This window comes from Coenobita brevimanus, chromosome 74 (assembly GCF_032717465.1).
Source record: "Coenobita brevimanus isolate Jiangsu-jjx chromosome 74, ASM3271746v2, whole genome shotgun sequence".
Taxonomy (NCBI): domain Eukaryota; kingdom Metazoa; phylum Arthropoda; class Malacostraca; order Decapoda; family Coenobitidae; genus Coenobita; species Coenobita brevimanus.
The window spans coordinates 8705977-8727649 of NC_137027.1; the positions used below are offsets into that span (position 1 = coordinate 8705977).

General features: G+C 42.4%; 2 protein-coding genes across 2 annotated transcripts in view; both read right to left on the reverse strand.

Annotated features, from left to right (window-relative positions):
- Positions 1-21673, reverse strand: part of LOC145407909 (sodium-dependent multivitamin transporter-like) — a 327055-nt gene that overhangs the window by 67886 nt on the left and 237496 nt on the right. The window lies entirely within an intron of this gene.
- LOC145407682 (uncharacterized) overlaps positions 3539-21673 on the reverse strand; it is a 118867-nt gene continuing 100732 nt past the window's right edge. Inside the window, exons 6-9 of the mRNA XM_080278549.1 lie at positions 17339-17493; positions 8822-8951; positions 8227-8363; positions 3539-3556 (exon numbers count right to left, since the gene is read on the reverse strand). Of these exons, the coding sequence (XP_080134675.1) occupies positions 3539-3556; positions 8227-8363; positions 8822-8951; positions 17339-17493 (440 nt within the window). The remainder of the gene's footprint in view (positions 3557-8226; positions 8364-8821; positions 8952-17338; positions 17494-21673) is intronic.

Here is a 21673-nt window from a genome sequence, read left to right on the forward strand (position 1 = left end):
AGCTAGGCTAGGGGCATCCAAATTGAAGAGCTAAATGATTATTTAGCGTGTGTCTGAGGCTAAGGTACTGAGAGGGGAGGGAGAAGGAATGTGGTGGCTGAGGCTCCTTTGCTTTACAGACTCTTGCTGCTTTGATATTTATATATGAACTTGATTGCAACACACGGACACCCTTAGAGCCTAGAATATGGTAGACTACGTGCTTTGGGTATTCTAGGAGTCAAAACAAATTAACTGAAATAGATAGGATGAAAACACAGGAAAAAGAGAAATTCCTATATTTGGTTAACTTCCAGAACTACAGTACATAGAATATAGTGGCGATGCTTGCCTATATATTGCTTGAATCTCTCATTCCCCGCCAGACCTTATCTCCATAAACACACACACACACACACACACACATACTGATAATGACCTATCTGAGTTGCGTTCTTCGTAATTTCGCGTCACTTCTTGCATTCCTTCTTGCATTCCATCCATCCTGTCCAGAGATTCAGACTTCACTCCGACTCCCTGCCTTCATCTCTCTCTCTCTCTCTCTCTCTCTCTCTCTCTCTCTCTCTCTCTCTCTCATCCACAACTGCAGTAACAGACACTCCCATACCTTCATCTCACATATATGTTACATGATTACACCTTTCATGTATACACGTGCCTTTGCAACAGTGAAACCAGTATAAAGCGCAGTATTTGAATAGAGGATGGTGGACTGCAGGAGAAGGGCAACTTAAGCCTGCAGTCTACTGAGTTCACGCTTCATATGATCCTGGGACCATAGCAGCACAACAATACAGCAGCATGGTAATTATAGAATGCTTGTGAGGTGTAATAAGCAAGCTAAATCGCTCAGAAAAAGGTGCCAAGGCGTCTCCATGACCGATGAGAAGACGTCCCCTAGACTCCCTTTGATATCAACTAATGACAACTGCGATAGGGAGTTATTGCCGACTTTACGATCGCCAGTGACGTGGGATTGGTTGATACAGCCGCCCTATAGTTCGTCAATATTAGCTTGGTGGTAGTTTTCGTTTATTTGCGTTTATTTCCCGTATTACATTGGCAGAACAAGGGGGTGTTGCGGCGGTACATCCTTTCCGTAGCACTTCTTCATGACTAGCACCATATTCTAGTGTTATTATCTTGTTCCTGCTCCAAAGAAGAATAAATCAGTTCAAGGACTCTACATTCATTTCATGGCACTTTTGCGTGACTAGCACCATGTTCTAGTATTGATTTCTTGTAATTCAAAGGCGGAAAAAGATAGTGCTAAGGCTCTATATTCTCTCCCTAGCACTTGTTTGTGACCAGCACCATATTCTAGTGTTAATCTCTAGTTATAGCTCAGCATTGAAGGCGGAGAGAGAGCAGAGAGGTATCTGTTTTAAGCTTTCGTCATTTTTCCTTATTCTCAGTCCTCCCTCTCCTCTACCCTCTCTCTCTCTCTCTCTCTCTCTCTCTCTCGTCTGTTATCACTCCGTTTCTCCTGCTTCTATCTTTCACCCTTTTCTCATAGCTTCCTCTTTTGTAACTTCTGTCTTTCATGTTTCCCCTTCCTCCTCCCCCCCCTCTCTCTGTCTCTGTCTCTGTCTGTCTGTCTGTCTGTCTCTGTCTCTGTCTCTGTCTGTCTGTCTGTCTGTCTGTCTGTCTCTATCTCTCTGTCTCTCTGTCTGTCTGTCTGTCTGTCTGTCTCTCTCTCTCTCTCTCTCTCTCTCTCTCTCTCTCTCTCCCCCTCCCTCCTGCTGTCTGTCCTCCCGTCTGTCTTTCTTTACAAGTGGTGGCGTCATTAGTCTGTAAGCCAGCCAAACTCCTTTTGTAACAACTCAAATTAATCTTTTCACACAAGTTAATTGGCTTTTTTATCCTTCTCCTACTTCTTGTCCCTTCCCCCACCCCCCTTCTCTCCGTCTTATCTCCCCCCCACTTTCTCTGTCCCTCTCCCTCCTCTTCCTCCCTCCCGTCACTTGCTGTCTCTTCCCTCTCGACCATACTCTTTCCTATCTCTTCTCTACACTTCTTCTTTTCCTTTTTCATCATCTCTCTTCCCTACCCTTCCTCTCTCTCTCTCTCTCTCTCCCTCTCCCCCGTCTACATACCCCTCCCTCTCTCACTTCTTCTTCCATTCGCTCCTCTCCATTTCCCCTCCCCTCTTGATCTTACTTCCCCTCTCTTCTTACAATCTCCCTCTGTCTTTTTCCTCTCCCTTCTTCCTCTCCCTCCTCCTCCCTCGTCACCACCAAGCTCTGTCCTCATCCTGTCCCATCCCTTTGAGTCTTCTCTCCCTCTCTCTCTCGCTCCTTTCTCCATTCCCATCCCTCTTCCTCTCTCCATTTCCCCTCCCTCTTCCCCCTTCCTATCCTACTCCTCCAACCCTCTCCTTCCTAATCACCCTCTCTTCTTTCTCTTCAAACTTAGTAAGGGAGAGATAAGGAGAAAGGAACCCATAAAAGGAGCCACTGGTCTACTTGCAGGTTCGAATTCCTAAGAGGCGATTGGATTTTTTATTTTTCTATCACTTATTGCCATCAGGGGCTTCGGTAGGTCACGTATCTTTAACCCCGCCATTTCTTTTATTTTTTGCTACCACCGGAAGATTTTATTCTGTATATTAGAGCTGAAAATGAGAGACTGACAAGGAGAGTGTGTGTGAGTAAAGTAGAGGGGGATAGGGGGAGTGGAAGGCAAAAAGTGAGACAGGGCGACAGTGAGGCGATTTTTTGTGTGTGGACACCCCTTACAGAATTAACGTGACTAGCAATAGATAGATAGATAGATAGATAGACAGATAGACAGATAGATAATTAGATGCATAGGTAATTAGATGTATAGATAATTAGATAGATAGATAAACAGAAAGCATTAGTGCCCCTCAAATAAGGAAAGGGTTAGTGAGGGCATAAACTAACCCCTTCATCTCGATAAAGAACGTCCTGTAACTGAGTAAAATCGCAAGTACAAAGCCAGAAGAAACATATAAACAAATAAATGAAAAAAGAAATAAATTAATAAGCAAATAAATGAATAAAATAAAATAAAACGTCATCGTACTGACAGGATAATCCCTTGAATCCAGTGACCTTTTTTATATATATTCTTTTTTCCTACCACCAAGCGATTTTGTTCATTTAACTATCCAACTTCTAACGGTGCAAGCATTAATAAGGATTTCTTCTAATCTTTTCACTATAATGTTTATCTGATCAGCTGAATAAAATCGTCCTGAGGCAGCTAGAGTATAGAGCAAAAGGCGCCATTGCACTGAGAGGATAAGCCCCTTTTGATGTATGTCTGTCTATCTATTTGTCTATCTGGCTATCTGTCTGTCTATCTGTCTATCTACGTCTTTGGTCCGTATTCTCGTCGGTTAAGGAAGCTCCCCAACGCCTTTTCCCTAAGCTATTTATTTTGCTTATTACATCTTACTGTCCTCTTCTGTGTTATATAAATCCTTCTAACATCACCATTATCTTCATACATAACCTACAAAACGATACATTAATCAGTTCTATAAAAAAAAAAAATCGCTAAGGAAGAGGTGCTAGGGAGCCTCTTTACTCTGCGAGAATACGGATCATTGTCAATCTAACTGACACATTAGTCCCTCCCAGCAACCCAGGGGCAGATCCAGCGGAGGGAGGGGGAAAACTAACCCCCTCGCCCTTCAATTCACCACCACTTCTGCCTTCATCCTAGAGTAAGGCTTTCCTGTCATGTGTTTCATTATTTCAATCGGTAATATAAAAAATACATAAATACATAAACTAAACGTCTCGCAATACAGCTTACAGTAGAAAAAATACCCAAATATCCTGGATGAATGAGGACTTAAGCTTATAAAAACTAATATGTAGACTTTAAAAAGATTTAGTTTGTTTCATTTTTCTCCGTGTTCTTCCTTGTAGATCACGTGATTAACAGTTGAGTAATATTCGGAGTATTTTAGGAAAATGTGGTTCATATAACTGGGCATTCTTTGGTTAGTTCTCATTCTGCATTGTTTTTCCTTCCTCTCTGGACCTTGCCTCACTCCTCCTTGGGGGGGAAAAGAGGTCTGGATGATGATGATGATGATGATGATTCTAAATAGCGACAGCAATAACACACACACACACACACACACACACACACACACACACACACACACACACACACACACACACACACACACACACACACACACACACACACACACACACACACACACTCTACGACACTCAGACTAACAGACGTATACCAGGACCCGTCGAAGCTCTGCCTAACTGAAGTACAGTACCGGAGAGAACAATGAACCCTTCCTTTTTTTTCCTCTTTTTTCCGCCCCTGATTATTGGAAAGCCGTATTGGAACGTCATTAGCATCAGAGTGGAAGGGAATTAGAGTTAGTTTATGCCTGGGTGTCTCATTTACTCTGTTCCTTGCTACTTTGGGATTTTATTTTCATTTTACCTTACTCATTTCTATAACCTATTAATCACTTCATTTTGTCATTTTATCTTCCTCAAATTTATAGCGTATTGCTATATTTATTTTATTCCTCTTACCTTCAGACAAGTGTAATTAGCTTAGGAGAGGACTTTTATGGTGAACTGATGAATGAATGCTCTATATTACTCCTTCATTTCGAAAAGTCTCTCCAGTGCTTTTCATCATCATTATCATCCTAGTCTCATCTCAGATTCATACATGGAGTGAGAAAGATCCAAACACAGAGCCTGAAAAAACATACGTAAGTAGGATAACCATGAACAGAGTGTCCAGTGAAATGGGCCAAATATCTATTTACTTATCATTTAAGCCTCCCCAATTCTCAGCTGCATCTCATGGGTCAGACTACCTACAATAAATTTGCTTCTTAAACTTGTAATATAACGATCACCCCGTCGAAATAAAGTTGCAGAAGGGGTGTAAACATTATCACTTGCAGCTCCATATAAATGTCCTCAGTCTGGTTTCCATCCTTCGTTGATTCTGTTTCTGTTTCAAGTTTCATATCTTACACGTTTACTTAAGATTTTCATTGTCTTTCTTCTTGACCGTCTACCTATGCGTTTGCTCTCCATTCACCCACGTATACCCTTTTCATCAGCCTCTTCATATCCATTCCATCAAAATAACCCCACTAATTTAGTAAACTGATGTCTAGCTGTTCATTACACTCCGTTATTCCTCTCATTACACGAATCTATGCATCTTATCTGACCTACCAAACTCACACTTCTTAACAGACACAATTCTACTGCTGTCACTCCTGATTCCAAAATTCTCGCACTCATAAACTGGTAAGAGCTCTTGTTTATGATACAGCTTTTCTCATGAATACAAGAGGGGCAAGACAAAGGTACACTAGGAGAGACAAGAAACGAATGAGCACCATTTACTTCTAAGCAAGATTACAAAATACACTCAGGTAGAAGAATACATGGTTTGTCGTATCACAGTCAGGCACTGAAGAGGTTGACACTTCCCTGGCAATGGACACACTTAGGATTATTCTGGATACCATCAAGCAGTCTTACTACTCGTGGGATAAACCCTGGAAGGTAACGAATAAAAAAAAAATGGAAAACTCTTATCGCAACACGCCACTAATGCTTACACCTCACACCTCCTACTTTAATATAATGTCATACGGTTCATTATGTACTGTATATGTCTTTTGTAACACAGTCAGTCGCAAACCTCATCCAGGGAGTTGCGACAAAAAACATCCTCAGGTCTCTTTGTCACCACCCATCACCACTCCCTCCTTGTACTTGAAACCTCTATACCACCACACTCTCCTGTCACACCAGGTCTTTCCCTCACCATTTCCTCCTGCTACTCCAAGCTGCATTCCCTCATGTACTCTCCTGTATAGATAAAAGCAGCCATCGTTTCTTGGGCAATTGTAGTATATAGGTAGCTTCTGTGTTAGTGGGGTACATTATCTTGGCAGTCACGTTGTCTAATTAGTAACTATGGTGTCTAGGGAGCAATAAATCAACTCCCTTCCTCCTCGACTTGCCCCCTCTTGTTGATTTACACCTTCCGTCGAATACACCTCTTATTGCCTTGATCAATTATTGCTCATGTTGGTTCACCCCCTCGTGCATCGAATCCAATCCCTCATGCCTTAATCGATTTTCTGTTTGTTTCGATTTGCCACCTCTTCTTCGAAGCTACTTGGTTCTGCCTTCATGATTCCTTTTGTCGATTCACCTTCCTCTGTGACGATCTTCTCATGTCACATTTGTCTCTTTTGGCCTCGATCCATGCAGTCTTATAAATCTCCCTCGAGTAACTCTTCTCGCGTCGATCCACCTTCCTGATCTTCTCCCTTTTCATCTCGGTCTACTGCCTTCTCTCTTGCTCTTCCACCTCAGCGTCGATTCACCTCATCCCTCATCTATCCGCTTCTCCTTCGTCGATTCACCCGGAGATGTGCTGGATTGCCCTTTCCTGTATCAACACTAGAGGAAACTAACTTGTCTATTCGAACTACTTTGTATATTATGTCATTTTATAGTCAAAGGTAAGAAACTATGTAATGTGTTAATTAAGGTGAATTTGACCTTTAAAAATGTGCATTGTGGTTAAAGTGATCATTTATCTTAAGTGTGTTTTTTTTTTCAGTAACTTTTTTCTACTTGTTTCCTTTTCCTATTCTCAATTTTTTTTCTTCATATAATTACTTGAAAAGAAGGCTGTGTGTGTGTGTGTGTGTGTGTGTGTGTGTGTGTGTGTGTGTGTGTGTGTGTGTGTGAGAGAGAGAGAGAGAGAGAGAGTGAGAGAGAGACTGATGAGTAGATAAACAATGACAGACAATTATATAAATAGATAGTTACCTGATTTACCTGGGTGGTGGATGTGTGATGTGGCAGTGTGGTGGTGGTGGTGGTGGTAGATGAGGGAAAGAACTTACTGCCCTGTCCTCTCCCATCCACCTACCCACCTACAATCACCCATCACTACCACCACCACTCCACTTGGTTTTGGAGGAGTGGTGGAGAGGACGCTATTAGTGGTGACGGTTCATGGGAGTGGAGGTGAAGGAAGGCGGCCCTTCTCACTCTCCCTCCGCCTTCTTCATCCACTCTGCTTCTTTTTGCTCCCTGTGGAACAATATAACTGACTGAACGAGACAAATGAAGATAGTGTTAATTGGAATGATAATGTATAGCATTTTTGACCCGACTTGGAGCACCTTCATTCCTAAAGAGGGTCCATGTCTAGTCAAACCTGTTGTGTCTTCGTAGTAAGCAAAATTTTATGTACAGTATGACGATAATGTTCTCGCGTGAACAATTTACTGCACCGTGATGTCAAGTTAAAATATAGCTCAGTATCTCTCGTTTTAATTACCGCCAGTATCATTACCATTATTATCCGCATCACTTTATATCTCCGGTGCACGTATGGTGGTGTGAGTCTATATACAATTCTCAGCTTACGGGACATGACTCACTGGAAGTATAGAATCCCAGGTATGACTCCTTCCCCCTTACTGTGTTGTATGATTGGCTGTGAGGTTACCAAATCCATCTCCCAATACACAGATGGAGGGATTTTCCAACTCCACACCCCACACCTCCTGCCCATCCTGTACTGCACATGGATAGGATACTTTTTTCTCCTTCTGTCTCCAGGGATGGGGACAATAAAGAGGGCAAAGTAAATCCTACCCAGTTCAAATTGATTTCACAACTAAATTTTTATACTCCAGTATTAAAACAGCTTGGTAATCATAATGTGGCCTTACGAACTCGAGGACAAGGTGAACAGTTCCTATCTTACTTTTGTAATATATTGATTCACTATCTTGTTAGTTTACTCTCGGATTGTACTGACCAAATTACCCTCCATTTCTTCAGAACTTGCCTGGAAAAAAAAAAAAAAAAAGCTAAATACAGTGTGAGGTGTAAGAAATGCTATAAATGATAGAAAGGAGGACAGAGAAAAAAGAAGAGGGAAAAAAAGACAAACCAAGAGGAAGAGGAAAGAATATAAACATCAGGATGGAAGAGGTGAATGAAGGCGAATGAGGTGTTGGAGGCAAGGAAGAAGAAGAAGAAGAAGTAGAAGAAAAAGAAAAAGAAAAAAAAAAGAAAAAGTAGAAAAAGAAAAGGAAAAAGAAAACGAAAAAGAAAGAATGAAAGAAGAAGAAGAAGAAGAAGAGGCAGTGAGAAGGAGGAAAGAGACAGAGGGGAGGGGTGTGTGGGAAGAAGAGGAAAGGTGGGAGGGACTTACCGATAAAGAGGAGGAGTGTGCATGAGGTGGAAGAGTGGCCAAGAGGGATAAGAGGACCAAGAGGAGGAGAAGAGGAGGAGTACCAGAGCCTCGTCTAGTTGGTGCCCCTGAGTGGATTGCAGCTGGGGTCTCGCCACCTGAGGACGGAGAGAGAAATTATGGTACCTCTTATTTTCTCTCTCTTTCTTTCTCTCTCTCTCTCTCTTGCTGGGGAGAAATTTTCTATTAGTATTAGGGCCAGATCTTCTCGCTGGGACCATTACATTATATTAATGTTGCCTTCTACGCACACACACACACACACACACACACACACACACACACACACACACACACACACACACACACACACGTTCTCGCTTGCCATCTGGTAGACGGGAGTTCGCGCCCCGCTCAGGTTGCGAAAAGTTTCACTGACGAAGTGGGTGGTTATTGTCCCCCTTGAGCAAGGGGACGGGTGTGTGGGTGTGTGAAGGTCACAGCCTTGCCCTTAGATCGGACTATATGAGCTCTCAGCTCCCTTCCGGGAGGGTAAAAGCTGACGATCACGACCATCAAGTGATCCTGACCGACCAGGTGAATTACACACACGTACCCTTGAGCACATGGATGGTGATTTGTGCAGGTACAGTGTTGGAAGGTGCACACGTGTAGTTACCGGAGTCGCTTGGTTGTACATCACTCAGGAACAGTACACTCATGGTCTCGCTGTTCTCCACGCGTACCTGTAATTATAAGTAGGTGTGCAGTAATTTTTTTTTAAGTAGAAGTAGCAGGAGTGTTTTTAAGTGATGGGGCATTTGTGGTAGTAGTAGGAGTAGTAGTAGTTGTGTTAGTAGCAGTAGTTGTAGTAGTAGTAGTAGTAGTAGGAGAGGTGGTAGTATTAGTAGTGGCAGTAGTGGGTAGTAGTAGTAACACGAGTAGTAAAAATGGTAGTACCAGGCGTAATAGTAGTAGTAGTAGTAATTTATAATAATAATAATAATAATAATAATAATAATAATAATAGTAATGGTATTTGCAACCCTAGACTCATTTGGGCGTAAACCAGGTGGACTGCAGGCTGGAATTGCTCTTTTCCTGCAGTCCACCATCTTCCTTTTGGGGGATAGGGAAGGGGGAGTTCAGTGACATATGTATAACCGTAATGTCAGCCCCCACCAACGACTGTAATCACTGTAATCGTCGTTATTATCATTGTTTCCTCGTCATTACATTTATCTTCGTTGTATAAGTCCAGAGTAATTAAGAACTACATTATAAACAAGCGGCAATTCTGAAAGATATAGTTCTCAGTTACCTACATTATTTATTTATTTATTACTTCATTATCTCATTCATTACTTCATACAGTTATTTCTGAGTGCATGGGGGAGTGTGGCTTGAAGTGGCCTGGCGGGAGGAAGTGGTATTGTGGGAGGCTTAGAAGAGTTTTTGTCGCTCCCACCCTGGATGGCCTCTGTAAGTAGGCGTCTGGCGATAGAAAGGTGCTGTAGATAGATAAAATAGACAGACAGATAGAAGATAGATAGAGAAAAGAGATATAAATTGCAGGTAGGAAGATTTTGGGGCTGACTCGTGGCTCAAACAGCTGATGCCACTCTAATCAAGTACACATTTACCGCTTGTGGGTTGCTTAGGTAGAAGGAATACGTTACACCTAAGGGAAGCCACTGAGGTAACATGGATGATGCAGTGGCCATGTATGCTAGGACAGTGGCTGAATAATCCGTCACAAGCTCAAAGGTCTAAGTTACAGAGATGAGCACTTCGATCAAGCACCTCATGTCGTCTAGCTCGCTTTAACCTAACGTTTAGATAGGTGGATGAATTAACGGATCTATCTATCTAAGAGAGAGAGAGAGAGAGAGAGAGAGAGGTCCTCTTCTCATTCTCTCTCTACTAACTACTCTTGTCCTAGTCCTTTCCACCTAGATGAATAATAACTGTAGCCTCTCTCTCTCTCTCTCTCTCTCTCTCTCTCTCTCTCTCTCTCTCTCTCTCTCTCTCTCTCTCTCTCTCTCTCAGTGTCGTCAAGGCCCTTCCCTTTGTGCAGTGGTGCTATTGTTGTCATCTTTTTCCTCCAACACGCTACTCCATCTCTCCTGAAACTCGCAAAGCCATTCCTGCATACAGAGGAACGCATGAGTAATTGTTGTTTCCGAGAGAGTGAGGAAAGGGAGACCAAGGACGAGGTGGAGAGGTGGAGTGCGTGAGGAAGAGTGGGGTTTGAGGTGGATTTAGGCAGAATTCTGTGTGTTGGTACTCGAGGTAGTGTGTGTAGCAATGCTGAGAGAGAAGAAGAGAAGGAGGAGAAGGAGGAGGGGAAGAAGGAGGAGCAGGAGGAGGAGGAGGGGGGGAGGAGGGAAAGGAGGAGAAAGAGGAGAAATGGAAGAAGTAAAAGAAGATGATGATGATGATGGCGATGATGGCGATGATAATAATAAAGATGATGGTGAAGAAGAAATGAAGAAGAGGAAGGCTTAGTTTACCGCCTATCGACTACTTAAGACAGTTTATGTTAATTTTCAACTTTACTTCTGGGTAAACAGGGGCAAAATGAGTCCACCAGTCAGATAGACGATGTGTGGGGGTGAAAGGAGGGGTGAAAAAGTATCTCCCTTTCTCCTACTCATTCGCCTCTTTCCTGCCCTTCTCTCTTCCCTCCTTCCTCCCTCCTTCCCCCTCTCTCTCCTTCTTCTTCCTTTCCGCTAACCCTATTCCCACAGTACTCTATCTCAATCCTTGCTCCTTTTTTTTCCTTGCCTCACTGCGCCTCTCTTTTCACCCTTTATTGCATGCTCCCCTCCCTTCCGCTGCACACTCCTCCCACCTGTCGTTTTTTCCTCTCCAAGCACTTTTGCTGTTCCCCGCCACAACACTCTCCCTCCTTCCTACTGCACACACCCTTCTTTACACCCTCCCTCAACACACTCTCCCCCTCTTTCCTCCTTCCTATCCTACTGCACACACCTTTCCACAACACCTCTTTCCATTCTCTCCCCACTGAGCCCACTTTTTTCTCCTCTCTCCCCCCCCCTCCAATCGCCTCCCCCTATCTTCTCTCTCTCTCTCTCTCTCTCTCTCTCTCTCTCTCTTGGTATGATCGTAAGACCTTTTGAGGTACTACCTGTCCTTGTAACTCCGTCCCCCCAATTTATGTTTCCATCCTCTTTAATTATCTCCCTGCTTCCCGTCACTCCTCCATCCCTGCCTCCTCCCCTGGCCACTCCCCCAGCCTCCCTCCTCTTGCCTCTCTACCCCCCGCCTCCCTCCTCTTGCCTCTCCAATCCCCGCCTCCCCCTGCGTCTCCCCCCTTGCCTCCCTCCCGTGGTCCCTCTCCCCTACTTCCCCCCGTTCCTCCCTCCTCCCTCCTTCCCTTAGCTCACTACGCCATTTATGAACGAACCAAAGCAACTGATTTCATTGCTTCGGGTTCATAGGGTCAGAAAAAGATTCATTTACACAAACGGAAGCACTAGAGTCGAATTGCTTTAAGTGAGTGTTGTGATTTGTGACAGAACAGATTTTGCATTTGTATATAACTCGAGACTCTTTTGTGAGATGTGATATGAAACTGGGAAATGATTTGAAAGAACCGAGAGCGAGGTGGAAGGGCAAAGAGGACAGGGAGAACCGTAAAGAAAGTGAAAAGATAAAGTGAAAGAACAGACTAAAGTACACGTATGTGGATAAACGAGTTGATATGACGAGACAGAGAGGGGGGGGGGATTAGTAACAGTGAAATATTTGGACGCTCTCTTGTGTCGGTGAACTCTGGGACTGAGCCTTTGACATTACTGAAAGATTAAACTTTGTAGGTGTAATCGTCTACTACCAAAGAGTAATGGTTATGTGTAAGATGAAAACGTACACACGATAAAAAAAAAAAAAAAAAAAGTATCGGTGCACATTTGGCCCGAAACAATTTGACGCCACGGACGATGGACTCTAGAAATGTTTGATGATTTTTTTTTCCCCCTTGTCAAACATGCTTACCTAAGTATGTCATAGATAGTTATCTTATGACAATTTGTGGTTGATGTTACTGGATCCCTAATCAGATGATAATTAATTAATTTTCCAAGTACTGCACAAGCTATACTGTTCATTTCGGATATCATCGTACTCCTCCTGTGCGATACTTTTTTTTTTTTTTTTTTACCGTGTGTACAATACTATGCTTTAATAATTATTTAGAGGTGTCCTTACAAAGCTCTTCATTGGGTGATATGCAGTCAGTTCCTCAGTCTGTCACATCATTATTTCACACATTACATTTACTCTATATAAAATTAATAGCCATTTAAAATTTGTAAATTAATGTTTTAAAACTTTAGAATGTTACTTCAGCACCAAGGAAGTAAAAATGAACCCGAAAGAGTAAACTGAAACATTAAAATCTATTAATAATAAGGATATGAGATACATTATGCAATCTCTGCTCCATGGTCAAGAGAAAGAGATTGACTGCTCATTCACTCTATTTGTGGTCATCATTATAACATCTTCTGGTTTGGCCTAAATGTATCCTTTGGGTGATCCAAGACCTACTGTCTGCAGAGGTCGTGTGACGAATATGCTAGTTATAAAAATCTTCGTAGAGCTTAGGGTGTTGTGCAAAAGTGTAATTTTAGAATACGAGCACATCTGAGGGATCGAATTCATAAATTATTTTAGCCATTTTTATGATAAGTTTCCATAAAAGTTAAATAATACCATAAATAATTTGACTTGTACTTTTCACGTTATTATTTCCTTAAGACTGTTTGTGAAGCCTTTGGAAGATGTATGAATTAGTTTTAAGTAACTTAAGCTTAGAAACACTCAAGAGGACCACCCCAGATCCCCCGCCTTACTCCACTTGTCCAGCACCGCCCCAGGACAGTCAGCGATAGGAAGGACATTAGCACTCCCGCATCATCCTCAAGGGTAAAATGGTCTGTACTTCTATGGGTATTTGTGAAGAATCCTGGCATTACGTTAATTTATGAAAAACTAAATATTAGACTACAGGAGTATCGAAGAGCTTAATTGAGGTGCGCTTGTAGTTTCAATGATGTTTATGGACCTATGCATAAATATCCACACAAATTTACGGAGCCGAACCCAGGCGTAAAAAACACATTCTTCGATCTTAATCATGGTGCTGAAAGCAAGATATGAGAGGAGGAAAAGGAACTGCATAGCCAATTTTAAAACTGAGTGCTCTCACTGTATTGTAAAAAGACATGAGAAGGCTTATAATACAGCAATTTTGCTGTATTATCCTATAACACAGTGATGCTAGGACTCTTCACAGTCCATGTTCCTCTCCATTAATTGTACAAATGCTCTCTTCTTGTTTTAATCAGCATTCGGTCTACTCATATAGTCTCCATTATATCCCTTGCATTTCATTTATTTTCCAGCTTGACATATGATATCTGATTATCTGTCTATCTATCTATCTATGTCTCTGTCTATCTATCTTAATGTTCAGACTGAAAAATCTACCCTGAAATCCATCCTGTTTAGGAAGCTGACATGTGTTCCTCCTGATCACAATGTGTATATCATTGTATTGTACTTTGGTCTTCCATGCCTGCTTTACTTACGAGGCTACTTGGTTGGTATTAGATTTCAGTACGTATTCTCACTGTCAGTAGTGGCAGCGACTACTTTGGTCTGAGTTAAAGGTGATGTGTGTGTGTGTGTGTGTGTGTGTGTGTGTGTGTGTGTGTGTGTGTGTGTGTGTGTGTGTGTGTGTGTGTACAAATTTTAATGCTACAGTTGAACTGTAATTAGTTACAAATTTTTCTGCTTGTGTGTGTGTGTGTGTGTGTGTGTGTGTGTGTGTGTGTGTGTGTGTACAGATTTAATGCTTCAGTTGTATTGTAATTAGTTACAGAATTTTCTACTTGTGTGTGTGTGTGTGTGTGTGTGTGTGTGTGTGTGTGTGTGTGTGTGTGTGTGTGTGTGTGTGTGTGTGTGTGTGTGTGTGTGTGTGTGCTGAGTTAAACACGCGGACTTTTAATTTGCGTGGCCCAGTTTCAACCTTCCGATGATTATTGTTTTGACCAGATCGCCACACGCATTCCTGACTGCTCAGTACTGGGTGGAACAGGTGAACTGGGGGTGTAGGTGTACTGGTAATGGTGTGGGTGTACTGTGTTAGTGTGGATAGTGGTGTGGCTGCTTGTCGTATCAGGTGTAGCCTACTGGTGTTGTGGGTGTTTGTGGTATTAGGTGAACTGGTGGTGTGGGAGACATTTGTATTAGGCGTATTGGTGGTGTGGGTGGTGGTGGTATTAGGCATGCTGGTGGTGTGGGAGGCAGTGGTATTAACTGTGCTGGTGGTGGTGTTTGTGTGTTGGAAGTGTAGATGAGATGGGGTGAGGGTGGTACTGGCGATGGAGTGGGTGTACTGATGACGCAAGTGTACTGGTATTAGTGCCAATGGTGGTGATCGTGTTAGGCATAAGATGTGGGTGATTTTAAAAGTAATTATTTCTCACTCCGCCATTGCGAGAGACCTTCGAAAACCAAATATAATCACCTGCCAGTAGAATGAAATGAAGTATTTTAAACGCATTGAAAAATAATGAAGGGCTGGGCAGTATTTTTTTTTTCTATTTCTTCCATTGCCAAAGGTCTTCACTAAGCTGAATAAAATCGTCTGGAGGCAGCACAAACAAAATAAAAAAGACTGTGGTACAAAGACTCTCTATTTTCTTCCTCATCGTCATCATCATCATCATCAGCTTCTTCTTCTTCTTCTTCTTCTTCTTCCCCTCCTCCTCCTCCTCCTCCTCCTCCTTTTTTTACGGCAAGGATAAGATTCTGTATCACACGGAAACAACATTGATTTTCTGAAGTTTTGAGATGAGATGAAGGAAGTCAGCTTGTTTTATTTCTTTCTCTACTGACTTTTCTTGGAGAGGACGGTACGACGTGGAAAAACTCAAGCACCCCCCCCTCCCTCTCTCTCTCTCTCTCTCTATGTACTTGCAGACGCCTTAATCCCGTAAGGGGTGACCACAAACAAATCGCCTCCACATCGCCCTGTCCTCTGTCGTTTGTCTGGTCTTCCTCCAACTCATAGCCTTCTCTCTCATATATCACTCCACTCCATCCCTCCATCTCATCCTTGGCTTCTCCCTCCTCCTTTCCTCTTCCATCTCTCTCTCCCTCACACACACACACTCCTAGTCAGACTCTCATTCTATCCTTTAATATACTGGACTGCGGTATCCTAGACTTGGGCCCTTGCATTTTAAAGAGATAGAATGAGATTGGATTTTATTTATTATCGCCTACAAGGAAAGGTTGAGGGTGTTGAATTTGCCCTTGTATTTGGCTGCTTGCTTCTCTTTGAACTCCTTTGCACTCCTTCATCTCTTGTTCTTGGCGGAAAGGAGGAATATTTGATGTTTAAATTTTTCACTCTCCTTCCTTGATTCTTCCTACAAAAAAACTAGTCTTGTTTACGAGAGAATATAATACGGGATAATTAAACGTCTTTGTTCATCATTGGCGTAAACACCTTTCTGAAGCTAATAAAGGAACCTAAAAAAAGAAAGAAGGGGAGAATGAAAAAATTCTGGATTCCAAGAGAGATATAAAATTGTTTGTCTCTTTTTTGTTTTTTTTTACACATACAATCACCATACACTTCGGAACCAATTTAGAGTGAACATTATAGTGAAAAATAGGAAAAATGAAGCGATTTCCAGTAAAAGTAAACTGTTATGTGGGTTCGCTTATCCTGAATGTCGGTCAGGGGTGGAATTCCCAAAACATAGTAAGCAGAGTCTACCCTTCACCATTTTCTACTTCCTTTAATTCTTTTCGTGATATATAGTGTCTTATTTTCTTTTTTCTCTCTTTTCTTTCGTTTATTGACTGCGTCGTTGATCAGTAACCTCACGAAACAGCCAAAACGTTAAAAAGCCTTCGATTCTCACAAAAGCAGATTGACTAGACCCCGCAACACGTATGACTAAAAAAGCTTAAGTAATGGACCATGTATAAATCCTGCAAAAGCTGGATCACACTTACGACATGGGGTTGCTCATGAGTTTGTACAGTACGTGTATCTCCGTTCAGATCCTTGATATGTTAATCCTTCAAATACAGATTATATAGACGACAGGGGACTGATCATAAGTGGGTTTTGTATGTCAGATCAGATCCTTTATGTATACAGTATATTAACCCTGTAATATCAGACCATATATACAAAAAGGGAATGTTTATAGGAGTTTTTGTATTTAGGTTCCGACGTTTGATATAATAATCCATCATATAAAACCATATATATGAGAAAGTACTAATTGTAACTGTATTTCGGTTCATACCCTTGTTATATTATCATTTTACAAACCTAGAGCATTGTTACGACGAGTGGGGTTTGTCATAAGTCTGTGTATATCGTGTACCTTGTGTATCTCAGTCTACCTCCTTGAGAAATACGGAGTCTGGAGTAAAAAGATGAAGATGGGGAGGCTTCTTGAACCAAGGAGGAGATGTGGTAAAAAGACCGTAACGAGGACAAGCTTTGCGAGAGGATGTCCTGGGAAGGTATAAGGAGAAGTGAAAGATGTGGGGATGCGACCAAGTGTACTGTGGGTAGGATGATGATAATAATAATGATAAATAAAAGTAATGATGATGATGATGATGATGATTGTTGTTGCTGATGGTGCCAATGACAATATAATGTCATCATACCTCCTATAAATAACGTACAAAACAATATTAGCCAGTCATATTTAAAAATAAAAATAGGTATGGAAGAGATATTACAGAGCTTCCTTAACTGACGTGCAATTAGCCCCGAGTCCTTTTTCTTGGAAGGCGAAATGAAATTAAAGACACAAGTAGCTGCACCAGAAGACGTATGTGGGCGACTAGTAGAGATGGAGGATTTGGGGAGTTTTTGCCTTTCATATAAAAATTCAATTCGAGAAGATAAAATTCTCAACCAATTCGTGGGACCATACTACCGACCTGTCTGACCTGTCTGGTAGTGTGGTAGTTGATCATGTGGTGGTGATGGTAACAGAAGACGTATGTGGGCAACTATAGCAAAGAGGGAGGAACTACCTTTTCGTGGAACCATACAACTGACCTGTCTGGTAGCGTGGTAGTTGATCATGAGGTGGTGGTGATACCAGAAGACGTATGTGGGCGGCTGCGTGATGTACTTCCACACACACACGAGCCTCAGAGATGACCCCACCCTCACGTATCGCTCAGGCCCTCCTAAGATCTCTGAGGTCGCTTCTGGAAAACCCGGAACCAGAGTGAGATTACCGGGGAATTTAAGCGAGATTAGTAGGGAACATAACTGAGATTAGTGGGGAATGTAACTGAACTTAGTGAGGAATATAACTGAGATGAGTAGAGAGTGTGAGCTAAGATTAGTGTGACATTTCAACTGAGACTAGTAGGTTAATTTAACGGAGACCTTTGATGCCTGAGATTAGTGGAGATTTTGACAAAGTTGGGAATTTTAGCTGAGATTAGTAGGAAATTTGAACTGAGATTAGCAGAGAATTGTAGCTAATATTAACAGAGAATTTTAACTGGAATTAGTAATGAATTTTAGCTGAGATTAGGAGGAAATTATAACTGAGATTAATGGAGAATATTAACCGAAATTACTTGAGAATTTAGCTGAGATTAGTAGGGAATTTGGCTGGACTATTAAATGAGGTTAGAAGATAAATTTTAACTGAGGTGGTGGGAAATCTGAACTGAGGTTAATTGGAAATTTTAACTGAGAATTGTTCAGAACTTTCACTGGGATCAGCTGGGAGTTTGGTCTGAGATTAGTTAGGAATTTTTTTTACTCCAGCTCAGTGACGTCTTGTATCATCTTCGACATCATCGTCATCATCATCATCAACATCATCATGATCAACATCGTCATCATCATCTTCAACATCATCATCATCATCATCATCAACATCATCATCATCATCATCAACATCATCATCAACCTTATCATCATCATCATCATCATCATCCAGCCATCGTCCAAGCCCAGGAAATCCGCCAACCCTTCCTTTGCTACCAGACCATTTATTCAGCATAGACGTGTGGCAGCGAAGGGATAAAAAGCATTCTCCATCAACCCTGCCCTAACACACAACCCACTCATACACGTAGGCATTACTCAGGCTTCCTTGTTCTTAAAATTTACATCATGAAGAGCAAGGGAAAACTTCAGATTTTGGCGATAACTTCTCCAGAAAGTGACAGATATGGAAAGTGTTTGGATTCTCTCTCTTTTTTTTTTTTTTTCCCCCTCTGCTGACGGAACACTGCTTTGTGGGATGCAGGCTAATCAAGTTCATTTCTCACCGGCTATCCATAAACGTCTGCAAAACTAAGGAGAGATTTTCGTTTCTTTCTTTCTGTCTGTCTGTGTGTCTGTCTGTCTGTCTGTCTCTCTCTCTCTCTCTCTCTCTCTCTCTCCTTTTCTCGTTTCCTTTCTTCTCCTTTTCTCTCCCACTTTCTTTCCTCGCGTCCTCCTACCCCTCCTCCTTCATTCATATTCCCAGGGCCCAGGTTGAGAGTATGACCCTAATATTTCCTCAGGCAGAAGAGATTGCCCACTTTTCTCCCCACACTCACCCCCCAGTTCCCACCCCCTGTCTTTTCTCTCCCCTTTCCCACGCTTCCCCTCCCCGTAGCTTCCCACCACCTGTCGATCACCCCTCCGCCACACCCCCTATCCCTAGACTCCCACCTCCTGTCTCTCACCCCTCCCCTGCCGCCCTTTTTCCCCTGTCTCTCCTTTCCCCTCTCCCCTTCCCTTGTCTCCCCTCTCCTCTCTCCTTACCTCCCTCCCTCTGTCCTCCCTGACTTAGAAACAAACCATATGAGGAACGCCTTGAAGAACTTAAATTATTTAGCCTAACGAAGCGCAGGTTAAGAGGGGACCTTATTGAAGCTTTCAAAATCATGAAGGGATATGACAACTTAGACATGAATAAATATTTTGATAAAGACCGGTCGAGTCAAACCAGAAGTAATGGCTGCAAAATCATGGGAAAACGATTCCAATCCCACGAAGCAAAATACTTCTTCTTTAACAGAGTTGTAAATATCTGGAACAGATTACCCTCAGATACCGTGAACAGTATCTCAATTGAGACATTCAAAAACAAATTAGACAAGTATTTGCATGAAAATCCTCAGCTGACTCTTTTTCTGTCCGAATAACTTGCTTTTATAGCTACGGTACATGTAAGTTCATGCCCCCTTAGTCTACAAGACACCCCGTAAACAATGTACCCGTACATAGTGTTGCGTCACGATATTATACATTTCCAATTTATTCGGTGCAAACAAAGCAATATAAGCACAGATTAGGATCTGCACAGATAACCCTGAGTTAACGGTCACTACTCTTACTTTCGACCTGTGATGGGCTGTGGATCACTGAGGGTCCCTGTTAGTCAAGTGACCACCATCGGGATTTTTTTAATGTACCAGGGGTCACTGCTTCAGGATGAAACTTGTGTACTGTCCCACATGGGAGAGTTCCTTGTCTCAGTGGAGTGAACGGAGCTATTGCCTGATTGACTGCTGCCTACCTAAAAGCGCCAGGGAAGGTTGCCGCACCACCCCTAAACATCCACTCTGTGCATTGCACATCCACACTGTGCACTGTGCAGTCCCCTATTATCTGAGACACCCGTCCTATATACTTTTCAGTCTCCCCAGCGCAAAGAAAGCAATATAAGCACAGATTAGGAGCTGCACAGATAACCCTGAGTTAACGGTCACTACTCTTACTTTCGACCTGTGATGGGCTGTGGATCACTGAGGGTCCCTGTTAGTCAAGTGACCACCATCGGGATTTTTTTAATGTACCAGGGGTCACTGCTTCAGGATGAAACTTGTGTACTTGTCCCACATGGGAGAGTTCCTTGTCTCAGTGGAGCAAACGGAGCTAGGGCCTGATTGACTGCTGCCTACCTTAAAAGCGCCAGGCAAGGCTGCTGCACCACCCCTAAACATCCACACTATGCAGTGTGTAGCTTCCACGTTATGTCCACAGACTTCCCATTAACTCAATGTAACTGGTTTATAATGTCATGCCATAACTATTATTTTATTTGTTTACTTTCTCTTTCAGGTTACTCTATCGGGTAGCTTATAGATAAAGTATTATAGAATGTGACTTTTCCTTTCCAATGTTTCCTATAAAATTTCCATGTCAGTTTTTCCATGCTGCATGGTGGTTTTTCTCACTTTTTCCTGGAGGGTTTGGTGGTGGGGGGAGCCTTCTTGCTTTCCTATCCTTATCCTTCAACATGTAGAGTTAGATCTTGTAGTCATAGTTTTCTCTAACAAGCAGCCTCGAAAGGACCATAAGGTCTGTTGCTGTTTGCTTTCCTGTGTAATCCTGTGTAATCCCTCACCCCTCGCCATTCCTTTCCTCCAGAGTCATGCATGAGGCAGAGTGACTTGGATTGGCCACTTTACCACAGTGATGTCTGTTCTGTGTCTTTCGTGCTGCCTCCAGACGATTTTATTCAGCTTAGGAGAGATCTTTCTAACTGGAAGGGTTAGATACACCCTTCCTTTACCTCCTTCAATACGAATTTTTTCTGTGTCTAAAATAACCGTCTGGAAGTTTCAAGGAAAAACAAAAAAAAATGTCATCGTATTGAAGGGATTTATTTTGTTGGGAGGAACATGGAGGCTTATTATTTTATTTTTATTTTTTGGTCTTAAATTCATACATGGGGAAGGGTGCCTTTGGGAGGGTGGTCAGGATGGTAATTAGCTGTATTAGATAGTCACTTAGGCGTTCTTGCTCCTAAAACCTTGAATAAACGAGGGTGGCCTGGGCTGATGGTGAAAGTGTAGAGCTGACTGTATGTGACGAGGCGTAGAGGTGTATTTACTACGAGATTAATTTTTTGGTACATGAGGGACGGCGTCTCGCATTGGCGGGGGAACATGGTTATGAGCTGGTGTTGTAGACGTGCATAGAGACGGGTTCTGTATTCAGTTAATGCATGGAGAAAGGCGGCTTGGATTAGCGGGGGAGAGGGGTACGGTGGTAAGTTGGTGTTACAGACGCATGGCAGAGTGTTTAGTATTAAATTTATATGTGAAGAAAGGTGGCATCGAGGCTCTTATGCTCCTATATTCAACACATGAGGGAGCTGGGTTTGGATTATTAAGGAATCACCAGTTTCTGATTTTCTGTAACATCACTCACGCTCTCCACCAACTCACCCTAACTTTCCTGATTCTGGTGTACTCTCCACAGCTGACTCACAACACTCAGTCACTCCACTTAGTGATCATATTCTACCTGGTCTACTTAATTTCCACAGCTTACTCACCTATCACACTCATTTCACAAACACACATCATGCACTTATTCCACTTCCTCAACTTAACGTACCTGACAGTACAGATGTTTCACAGCTGACGC